This window comes from Esox lucius, chromosome 17 (genome assembly GCF_011004845.1).
Source record: "Esox lucius isolate fEsoLuc1 chromosome 17, fEsoLuc1.pri, whole genome shotgun sequence".
In the NCBI taxonomy this organism is placed as follows: domain Eukaryota; kingdom Metazoa; phylum Chordata; class Actinopteri; order Esociformes; family Esocidae; genus Esox; species Esox lucius.
Genome location: NC_047585.1, coordinates 22,168,904 through 22,180,910, shown reverse-complemented (window position 1 = coordinate 22,180,910; position 12,007 = coordinate 22,168,904). Strand labels below are relative to the sequence as shown.

Here is a 12,007-nt window from a genome sequence, read left to right as displayed (position 1 = left end):
GTGTGAGGCAGCATGTTTTTTCACCCTTTTTGTGTCTGCCTCAAGCAACAAAACACAAGCAACAAATCCTGGACTTAAGTCCCCAGTAAAGTTGACAGGCTTGTGAGACTACCTGTTGCGAGTCTCCCTCAATGTAGGGTAGCTTGGTGGACACATGGAACATGATCTCCTTGTTGTGAAAGGTAGTGTAGACGGACTCCGTTCCAGTCTGGCCGTGGGTGACATCCAGCCCCCCTCTGAACCTGCAGAGTCACAACACACATCAGAACATTACAGCAGCAGATCATCTCATTCTCTGCCCAGACAGGCCGTCCACACCACTCAGTCTATCCATCACGCAGCAAACTCCAAGGGCAGTTATTCCCTTCCACTCAATCATAATGCCAGCACTGCCAATATTATACTGCTCCAAATTGAGAGAGTAACAGCATACAGTGTCTGTAAAAATACACAGACTGTAGTGTCAAACTGAAGGATGTCATGACCAGTCTACCATCTGCCATGTCAGCGCCATTCTAAGTCAACTCTTACCCTTTAAAGTCATGGAGCTCAATCTTTTTTCCCAGAAACTCCAAGAACTCCACAAAAGCAGGACTCTCATTGTTGTTGCCGAACAGTTCTTCTTCTGTGGTCTGCAGGGAGAAATGAAAGTTCCTGAGCATAACAGGACCAACATCTCAGACACCTTAACGCTGCTGGTGGCTGAGCTGGCATGTCATGATGAGCAGGAAGTAGATGTATTAAACATTTCTTGCTCCCACATAGGCTTGGGCGGTACAATGTACTGATATTTAGAAATAGCTACTGGATGGATTTCAATATCATCAATGCTGTTCTTACTATTTCTTTGAAGCTTAACAGTTAAAGGGTTGCTATCTAATCCCAGAACTGGCAAGGTGAAACACCTGAAATTCTTTGCAAGAATGACAGCTGATATTTATCCATTTACATTTGTTAACTTTAGTAGCTAACACTTTCTATGCAATTTTCCTTTTTTAAAGTAATTATTTTGTGTTAGCTTGTAACATGCTGGAATGGGATGTCAGGATCCCAAAATGAAAATCTCACCTGGCCAAACTTTTGGTATATGACTCCAAACTTGAAGTTGTTGCTGATAACATGCTCATCAAAGGTGACAATGAGCCTTGAGGCCTGTATAATTTCAAATAGTACATTCAGAAATGTTATAATGAAAGTGACAACTCAATCTACTGCTAGAAACACAAACCATGAAATTTAAGTTTACACCTACGTTCTGTCAGTTGGTAAACATACACATATATATATACACATATACACATACACTCCCCTAAAGGATTATTAGGAACACCATACTAATACTGTGTTTCGCCTTCAGAACTGCCTTAATTCTACGTGGCATTGATTCAACAAGGTGCTGAAAGAATTCTTAAGAAATGTTGGCCCATATTGATAGGATAGCTCCCGAGATTTGTGGGATGCACATCCAGGGCACGTAGCTCCCGTTCCACCACATCCCAAAGATGCTCTATTGGGTTGAGATCTGGTGACTGTGGGGGCCATTTCAGTACAGTGAACTCATTGTCATGTTCAAGAAACCAATTTGAAATGATTCAAGCTTTGTGACATGGTGCATTATCCTGCTGGAAGTAGCCATCAGAAGATGGGTACATGGTGGTCATAAAGGGATGGACATGGTCAGAAACAATGCTCAGGTAGGCCGTGGCATTTATACGATGCCCAATTGGCACTAAGGGGCCTAAAGTGTGCTAAGAAAACATCCCCCACACCATTACACCACCACCACCAGCCTGCACAGTGGTAACAAGGCATGATGGATCCATGTTCTCATTCTGTTTACAACAAATTCTGACTCTACCATCTGAATGTCTCAACAGAAATCGAGACCCATCAGACCAGGCAACATTCTTGCAGTCTTCAACTGTCCAATTTTGGTGAGCTTGTGCAAATTGTAGCCTCTTTTTCCTATTTGTAGTGGAGATGAGTGGTACCCGGTGGGGTCTTCTGCTGTTGTAGCCCAACCGCCTCAAGGTTGTGCGTGTTGTGGCTTCACAAATGCTTTGCTGCATACCTCGGTTGTAACAAGTGGTTATTTCAGTCAAAGTTGCTCTTCTATCAGCTTGAATCAGACGGCCCATTCTCCTCTGACCTCTAGCATCAACAAGGCATTTTCACCCACAGGACTGCCGCATACTGGATGTTTTTCCCTTTTCACACCATTCTTTGTAAACCCTAGAAATGGTTGTGCGTGAAAATCCCAGTAATTGAGCAGATTGTGAAATACTCAGACTGGCCCGTCTGGCACCAACAACCATGCCACACTCACAATTGCTTAAATCATCATGTATATATATGTTTACAATATATATGCAGGTGTGTATACACTGCCGATTTTGCAGGTTTTCCCACTCACAAAGCAGTGAGAAAGTCTGTAATTTTGATCATAGGTACTCTTCAACTGTGAGTGACGGAATCTAAAACATAAATCCAGAAAATCACATTGTATGATTGTTAAGTAATTAATTTGCATTTTATTGCATGACATAAGTATTTGATACATCAAAAAAGCTGAACTTATTGACCCGAAACACACAGCCAGGGCAACAAAGGAGTGGCTCCGTAAGAATCATCTCAAGGTCCTGGAGTGGCCTAGCCAGTCTCCAGACCTGAACCCAATAGAAAATCTTTGGAGGGAGCTGAAAGTCCGTATTGCCCAGCGACAGCCTCAACACCTGAAGGATCTGGAGAAGGTCTGTATGGAGGAGTGGGCCAAAATCCCTGCTGCAGTGTGTGCAAACCTGGTCAAGAACTACAGGAAACGTATGATCTCTGTAATTTCAAACAAAGGTTTCTGTACCAAATATTAAGTTCTGCTTTTCTGATGTATCAAATACTTATGTCATGCAATAAAATGCAAAATAATTACTTAGAAATCATACAATGGGATTTTCTGGATTTTTGTTTTAGATTCCGTCACTCATCGTTGAAGAGTACTATGATAAAAATTACAGACTTATACATGCTTTTTAAGTGGGAAAACCTGCAAAATCGACAGTGTATCAAATACTTGTTCTCCCCACTGTATATATTTTTTTCAAACAAAGCCTCTGGCCCAATAATTTAAAGAGTAATACAGTACCTACCTTTGGGTAGAGGACTGGGTAAAATCTGTCCACATTTACTTCTTCAAACACCAGCTGAAATATTAACAAAGCACTTTAAAGCTGTCCTCCTGTCATAGAAACGGTATGCAATAACTTTTGTTTAAAAATCTACATCCAGTAAGTCCACTCTTCTCAACAGATGTTCGCCAGGAAGGACAATGTACATGTCTTTTGTGCATCATCGTACCTTGGCCATTTGGACCACGTTGGGGAACTCTGTCAGGCAGGAAATGGGAATCACATCGTGGTGGGTTTTTAATTTGGTCCTAAAAGGCAAAATGTTGGAATAGTCACAGAGATGTTTAGCATTCTGTCTGTAGAGAGGGGATTCTGTGCTGATGCAAATGTGATTCAAAATCATTGAATCTTCCCTTTGATGTGTTGGCACAATGGTGATTTGAATAGCGTGCCTTATTAAAACCAACTAGAAGGAACACCATCTTTTCAAACAAACTGTCTTTCCAATGATTTCAGAGTAAGTACCAACATACTGTCCACAAATTCACCATATACTAGCACAACAGCACTCAGCCATACACCATCTGCAAGCACACCAAGGGAAATTTGAGAAATTGAGAAATTAAGTGAACATGTTAGGGGGAGATGGGTATGTTTGTAAGCGAGCACAACACGTCCTGGCCCCTGGTTAAATTTAGTGTGCTGCTTTGCTGAGCTAAATAAACCTCTCTCTGACCACATAGATAGATATTTCTACTATCAATCTATAAAAATATATTTGGTCCCCTGCTGATTTTGTATGTTTGCCCACTAATAAAACAAATTAAGTCTATATTTTTTATGGTAGGTTTATTTGAACAGTGAGAGACAGAATAACAACAAAAAAATATAGACAAACACATGTCAAAAATGTAATAAATTGATTTGCATTTTAATGAGTGAAATAAGTATTTGATCCCCTCTCAGTCAGAAAGATTTCTGGCTCCCAGGTGGCTTTTATACAAGTAACAAGCTAAAATTAGGAGCACACTCTTAAAGGGAGTGCTCCTAATCTCAGCTTGTTACCTGTATAAAAGACAGTGGTCCAAAGAAGGAGTCCATAAAGAAAGAGATACCAATTATTTCACAGAAAAATCACAGCCTACAAATCCTGGGTCATCAAAGCCAAATAAATGAATCCACAGAATTTCTAGGACACCCTTGTGGTGTTGATGGTATTGTAAAGGAAATAGTACATGTTCTTATCAAACTGCTTGTTGAACCAAGAAGTATTTGCCAGCACATATGTACTGGAGAGTGCCTTCCCCAGCCAACGACCATGTGAACCAATTGTCAGCACTTTTCTGTTATGATCTGTTATTTTAGAGGGGAAAAAATTAAATATAAAGAGAGAGCATTGGAGATACAAACAAAATAAGATTTGGTACCTAAGTAGCAAACGAAGGTGCTCCTGTTCACCGATGACTTCATACCTCATGGAGAGGACCAGGTGTCCCAGGGCAGTGTCCATTGAGTAGTAGTTGAAATGTTCCTGTAGAGAAAACACCATGACATTCTCTCAGAATACAGCTCATTATCCATGCCTCAGACACTGTTCATTATTTCCCTCTCAACTTCAATGCCCCAACAGACAGAACCTTCTCCAGCTCATCAGTGGTATATACATGGAAAACCTGCAATTGTTAGAAACACAGTCTCCCTCCAAGGGAATTAATGGATGTAGGCTAAGCCTGTAAAGTAACCCATAAAAACATTTATATAATTAGCATTATTTTGCAAATGATTGAAATGTCACGAGCATCCGAAAAATGCACCTAAAATATATACTTCCAAATTTATTATAGCTGGAATAAATAACAAAGCCGGGCACATGAAATGAGGCTCACCTTGCCCATAAACTCTTTCCTGTAGATCTTGGCTGTGCTATTGGTCTCCAGCTTGATGTGGGAGGCAACACATGGCTGCTGCTCAGGATCAGCTGTGGCAGTTGGTTTGTGATTGGTCCCTTCAATCCAGTAGCCTCCGAACTGAGGCAGCAGGATTAGGGGAAAGGGGCTCTTACGACCCAGGACCTGATGCCCATCGCAGGTTAATGACATGATATGAAAATAAACACAATGCATAGGATTCAATTCAATAGCAGATAAAGGTCAATTATAATATAAAAATACAATAGGTCTCTGAATGTTTACATGCGAGACGGATTTCATTTTTGAAAATGTTTGTACCTCGTGAACGCTGGGGTAAGGAATATAGTCCTCCTCTGTCTGTAGAAGAAAACACATGTCGAAATAGTGAACAAAGTAGTTCGGTCACAAATGCAGAATGTAACTTTTATGTTAAAAGTCCAATCAATCAACATACTGACTTTACAAAGCCAACCACTCAAAAAAAACATGTTTGTAGTGTGACCAGCACAATAACTGTAACAATATATTCACATCTTTGTTGTTCACTATTTCAAGAGCCTTGGCAAACATCCCTTTGGTTAGACTGACTGTTGACCCCAGCAAGAATATGTTACATAGTCCTCTGTTCCCACACTGGTTGTCTGATGGCTGTGTAATAAGATTGCTGAGGGTTGTAATGTGACAGCCCAGCTAGGTTCCTGATTTTCGCTGTGTGTGAAAGCCTTTCGGATGGGAGATAAAGAAGAGGTGCAAATCTCTGCCAAAATGGAGCCTTAGTCCACAGGAAGTCTGTGGCAAAATGTGAAGATGGATTAGACTAACTTTGAGGGGTGGAGGGAGAGTGCATCTCTGCTCATCCATTCTGCTGCCCTGTGGAGGGAAATAGAGGCATGTCAGGGTCTTGTTAAAAACGCTTATAATATTCAAGTGCAAAGGAAAAGAAAGGCAATTACAAACCCGATTCCAAAAAGGTTGGGACACTGTACAATTGTGAATGAAAACAGAATGCAATGATGTGGAAGTTCCACATTTCTATATTTTATTCAGAATACAACATATAAAATGTTTAAACTGAGAAGATGTATCACTTTAAGGGAAAAATAAGTTGATTGTAAATTTCATGGCATCAACACATCTGAAAAAAGTGTTTCCCACTGTGTGGCATCCCCTCTTTTTTTTTTTTAACAGACTGCAAACGTCTGGGGACTGAGGAGACAAGTTGCTCAAGTTTATGAATAGGAATATTGTCCCAATCTTGTCTAATACAGGCTTCTAGTTGCTCAACTGTCTTAGGTCTTCTTTGTCGCACCTTCTCTTTATGATGCACCAAATGTTTTCTATGGGTGAAAGATCTGGACTGCGGGCTGGCCATTTCAGTACCCGGATCCTTCTTCTATGCAGCCATGACATTGTAATAGATGCAGTATGTGGTCTGGCATTGTCATTTTGGAAAATGCAAGGACTTCCCTGAAAGAGACGACGTCTGAATGGGAGCATATGTTGTTCTAGAACATTATTGATGGTGCCTTTCCAGATGTGTAGGCTGCCCATGCCACCCGCACTCATGCAACCCCATACCATCAGAGATGCAGGCTTCTGAACTGAGCGCTGATAACAACTTGGGTTGTCCTTGTCCTCTTTAGTCCGGATGACATGGCATCCCAGTTTTCCAAAATGAACTTCAAATTTAGATTCGTCTGACCACAGAACACTTTTCCACATCGCCACAGTCCATTTTAAATGATCCTTGGCCCAGAGAAAATGCCTGCGCTTCTGAATCCTGTTTAGATATGGCTTCTTTTTTGACCTATAGAGAATTAGCCGGCAACGGCAAATGGCACCTGGCCCTGGATTGTGTTCACCGACAATGTTTTCTGGAAGTATTCCTGAGTCCATGTTGTGATTTCCATTACAGTATCATTCTTGTATGTGATGCAGTGCCGTCTGAGGGCCCGAAGATCACGGGCATCCAGTATGGTTTTCCGGCCTTGACCCTTACGCACAGAGATTGTTCCAGATTCTCTGAATCTTTGGATGATATTATGCACTGTAGATGATAATAACTTCAAACTCTTTGCAATTTTTCTCTGAGATCCTCTAACCATCTTGACTTCTGAGAGACACTCTGAGAGGCTCTTTTTATGCCCAATCATGTTGCCAATTGACATAATAAGTTGCAAATTGGTCCTCCAACTGTTCCTTATCTGTACATTTAACTTTTCCGGCCTTATTGCTACCTGTTCCAACTTTTTTGGAATGTGTAGCTCTCATGAAATCCAAAATGAGCCAATATTTGGCATGACATTACAAAATGTCACACTTTCAACATTCGATATGTTATCTATATTCTATTGTGAGTTAAATATAAGTTTATGAGATTTGTAAATTATTCCATTCCTTTTTTACTCACAATTTGTACAGTGTACCAACTTTTTTGGAATTGGGTTTGTAATTGTTTCAATATATTATCTATAAGCAAAGACAGCACAAATTCTGTTATCTGGAAATAACAACATGATTATTCATATGTCGATCCATGCTGGGAAACAAATGAGTGTTTGGCCTTTAGGCTACTCCCATAATGTTAACACCTGAGAAATACACAAAGCAGAAAAAACTAATAGAAATAGGAAAGCTGGTCTGGTTTATGGGAATCCCTGTTTTAGAACGGAAAGTGCAATGTCTCGTCTGTAAATAACTTAATTTATAGTTGTATATTTAATATCCTCCTTTGAAATAAAACTTTCACAGGATACACTTGATTGAAAGGTAAGTGATAGAGAGTAGTAACTGAAGCAGAAGACAGTGTGAGAGTGATAGATGACAACAGGAAAGGTGTCACCAACAACTAGGGCCTAAGCAACAAACTTTGAGTAAACTGAAAAAACAGAAGTAGTTCAACAAGGTTCCAACCAGGACAGTTTAAAACTCATAGACTTTCTACACACAGAAACTTTGATAGGCTCTTACCAGTTGATGCAGTGGCCTTCAGCTGATTATGTTGATTTTATATTCCAATAAAAACATCCAGTACGCAGAATAGTTGTAGCAATAGTAATTCATCAAACCCCTAAGATCTGTGTCAGTTGTATACTTTACAATTATATGCTCATAAGGTCTCCTAAACACCAGAGTTTGCAGTGTTACACAACAAATGAAGCAAAAATGTATTTATTGTACTCGCTACAGAGAAGTTTTTTCCAGTGTAGAGGAGTAGGGTAATCCATTGTTAGAGTATAACTAGGCCTTTAAAGGAAGGCCTTATGATATGTAATGGGCTGTCATATAGAACGTCATTGTGAAAACAAAAACACTGGTGGAACCTTTCAAATGCACCTACAGAGACCTGTGAATAAAGGTCTGCTTAGCACTAAAAGGCTTTCCCTACAGCGACCAAAAAATGCACATGGTTCCAACTAGCACCTATTTTTTTATAAGAGTGTTTACTGTGTAGACAACTTACTGTACCTGGATCCTCTCGATCATTGCAAATAGGTCCGAGTTCTGAAGGAGAAAGACAATCAAAGAGAGGGAGTGGTTTACTGGTGGGTCTGCAGTTGTCTGCACACGTCTCCTGTGTTCACCCTGATACCTTTGTGGATAAGGACCTGAGAGCGTCGCCGGTCAGAGCACCTCTACCTTCCAATCACTTGTTTCTCAGGCCAGCCACCCCAGTACAACACGAGCCGCCAAACAATCAGCGTGAAACGGATACTCTCATCTGAATGAGCTGGAAGGTGGTGGGGAAGCATTAAGATCCCAGACAGCCACCTCCCATCTAAGCTGACTGCCAGGGGTTCGGTGTTAACTGTAGATACTCAGGATATAATGATGCCTGACTTAAACACACATAGCCCATCAGATCAACACAGACTGGGGAGTACAATATATATATATGTGTGTGTGTGTTAGCAAATGTCAGTTTCACAGCATTAGAAATAGTTTCTAACATGACCCTCCCTGTGCCTGTACTTTTCACTTCTAATCAACAGCTGTCTGCTGTGCAAGTCCTACAGGACTTGATCCCGACTTACCTAACAAAAAATATCAACACCAATGCTTTAACCTCATTAAAATTACATTCCCTATCAACTCTCATTATCTGCCGGATCCATTCTGGCCCTGATAAGAGAATCTCATGAAGAGAAAGAATATCCACAGGAAAACATACAGTCCTCTAGGGCCTATGGGATCTAGTCCATCCCAGATAAGACACACTCATTTGAGCAGATAAGAAAACCCCCCAGCCAAGCAGTCAGGCTGCTGTTTTATACAGAACACCCTGTTGGCAGGAAACTTCAACATGACCGCAAGGCAGGTTCTGAAATAAAAAAGGCTAACTACAGGGTCACACAGCCAATGACAGTCCAGCATGTTGTTCAGCTAGGCTCTCTCCCAATACCGTGTAACACAAGTGGACGAGGGGTGTCCAGCTGATGTTTCCACATGACAACATCAATTTACCATGGGCACACCAGGCCTGACTGTAGGGGATCATACACACCACGCACTAATAGAAATTCACACATTGTTACACACAGACTGGCAAACACTGGATTGCCTCAGAAAAAGCCATGGGTGCAACCTATTTGTTTTGCTTCTGTGAACAAACAGTGTCATATGATACGTCGGAGATCCTGGTGCCGCCTTGAAAACAAACAAAAGTGCAAACCAACACTGATCAAATGGCCAGTGGTGATCGTAACGTAAAACAGAGATGCTATTGTTAAACCCTCCACCAAACCAGTGGCTGTTTACTGGGGACCTAGTCTTCATGTGCAGTGACTAACCTCTCTGCCTAAAACAAGCAGACCACGGAAAGGTAATGAGTAATAGCAGCACTGGAAACTGTGGCAGAGATAAACCCTGACCTAATCATCCCCTGACCTCTCAACTGTATTGTTACTGTAAACTTCATTTTCAGCCAATCTCTGTCCACGTAATAAATCAACACATCAAAGTAAGTGATTAGACAAATCTGTGCCCTCAAGCGAGAACAGCTGCTCTGACTGGTGCTGAACAATGGTGAATGGACGCGGATTTACAGAAACACTACACGGTAAGATCACAGCTCCACAACATATCCGTCCCTTACTGAGCGAGAGTGAATACTTACATCGCTGTGTTTTCTCCTCTGACCCTGTGCAACAGCCAGAGGACTGAGGAACACAAGGCCACTCTTGGTCATCCTGAAGTCAGTCATTATTCCAAAACTCAGACTTCCCCAGAAAAAATGTGTAGAGGTATATTTGTCTCTGTGTGTGTAGTGATCAGACGATCAGATGACTGAGTACTGCCGGCACTTTACACTGTATTCCATTGACACTGAAACACAACAGGAACTGCAGCAGCTCTTGCGTCTCAAAACAGCAATGCGTGTCCATTAGAATGCATGGGTGTGTATGTTTTCTTGTCCTATATCTGTGTGCATAAGTGCATTACTGAGATCCTCTCCACTCTCTTCCTCATTTCACACACTGTCGGTTATCTAAGAAGTAGAAAGGGAGGGAGTCAACTCGGTTTTCCACCTCCCACTGTCAATAACTATGCATGTCTCTCGCTCACTGGCCTTCGCTTGCACATTTTGTGAAGTTCTCAATTTTAATATTTCAAATGGTGAGAAAAGTTTCTTCCCCTTTTTGCCTCATCTTCTGTCTCTCTGTCTGATAGACAACTGGATAATAGCATCATAAACAAAGAAGAGGGATCTTTCCTGCTCCATATCTTTTTAAAAAATTACTTTAAAATTGCCTAGTTTCTCCATCACACACTATGAACCGGCACAGAGTCAGAGGGTCAATCTAACTTCATTATCAATGTGTTGAATACAACAACAAAACAAGGGTTCAAAAGATCACACACTCGGCTGCCAAACTTTGACAAAATATAGTCAAAGTGTGCTGTAGTCCACAGTGAGTTGAACACATCACGTTGAACAGATCCTATTTTTAATTTTGTACTGCTGAAAGATGAGTAAACAGTGACTTTCATCCCTGGATGTTTTCACATGGCCAGATTGTGTCTGTTATATGATTCGAATGTAGAATGGAATGAATCTGACAGTGCAAACAAAAAACCTTTGACAATATACAGCAGTTTGTGCTCAAAACATTGATTATTTACCCAAAACAACTTGCATAAAACAGGTGTGGACTAACAATGAAATGTTTCCTTTCAGGCCCTTTTTGAACAATGTACTGCTAAAAAAGATAAAGAGAATATACAAATCATAAAAAACATAGATAACTGATAACACAGGATATACAGTCACCAAAAGGATTATTAGGAACACCTGTTCAATTTCCCATTAATGCAATTATCTAATCAACCAATCACATGGCAGTTGCTTCAATGCATTTAGGGGTGTGGTCCTGGTCAAGACAATCTCCTGAACTCCAAACTGAATGTCAGAATGGGAAAGAAAGGGGATTTAAGCAATTTTGAGCGTGGCATGGTTGTTGGTGCCAGACGGGACGGTCTGAGTATTTCACAATCTGCTCAGTTACTGGGATTTTCACGCACAACCATTTCTAGGGTTTACAAAGAATGGTGTGAAAAGGGAAAAACATCCAGTATGCGGCAGTCCTGTGGGTGAAAATGCCTTGTTGATGCTAGAGGTCAGAGGAGAATGGGCCGACTGATTCAAGCTGATAGAAGAGCAACTTTGACTGAAATAACCACTCGTCACAACCAAGGTATGCAGCAAAGCAATTGTGAAGCCACAACACGCACAACCTTGAGGCGGATGGGCTACAACAGCAGAAGACCCCACCGGGCACCACTCATCTCCACTACAAATAGGGAAAAGAGGCTACAATTTGCACAAACTCACCAAAATTGGACAGTTGAAGACTGGAAGAATGTTGCCTGGTCTGATGAGTCTCGATTTCTTTTGAGACATTCAGATGGTAGAGTCAGAATTTGACGTAAACAGAATGAGAACATGGATCCATCATGCCTTGTTACCACTGTGAA

The 12,007-nt window shown here is 41.1% G+C and overlaps 1 protein-coding gene across 19 annotated transcripts in view; it reads right to left on the bottom strand.

The window, feature by feature from the left end:
- si:dkey-166d12.2 (rap1 GTPase-activating protein 1) overlaps positions 1-12,007 on the bottom strand; it is an 88,256-nt gene that overhangs the window by 20,352 nt on the left and 55,897 nt on the right. For 7 of the 19 annotated variants that reach the window (XM_013138355.4, XM_013138353.4, XM_013138354.4 and 4 more), the window contains 10 exons: positions 8,501-8,536; positions 5,855-5,902; positions 5,351-5,389; positions 5,009-5,194; positions 4,550-4,653; positions 3,352-3,430; positions 3,144-3,197; positions 1,069-1,152; positions 532-632; positions 113-242 (listed from right to left, as the gene is read on the bottom strand). In XM_013138355.4, the coding sequence (XP_012993809.2) occupies positions 113-242; positions 532-632; positions 1,069-1,152; positions 3,144-3,197; positions 3,352-3,430; positions 4,550-4,653; positions 5,009-5,194; positions 5,351-5,389; positions 5,855-5,902; positions 8,501-8,518 (843 nt within the window). In that variant the 5' untranslated portion in view covers positions 8,519-8,536. Of the gene's footprint in view, positions 1-112; positions 243-531; positions 633-1,068; positions 1,153-3,143; positions 3,198-3,351; positions 3,431-4,549; positions 4,654-5,008; positions 5,195-5,350; positions 5,390-5,854; positions 5,903-8,495; positions 8,537-10,148; positions 10,659-12,007 lie in introns of those variants that run through there. The other 12 variants (XR_004574640.1, XM_034287256.1, XM_034287257.1 and 9 more) reach the window with 4 other exon arrangements.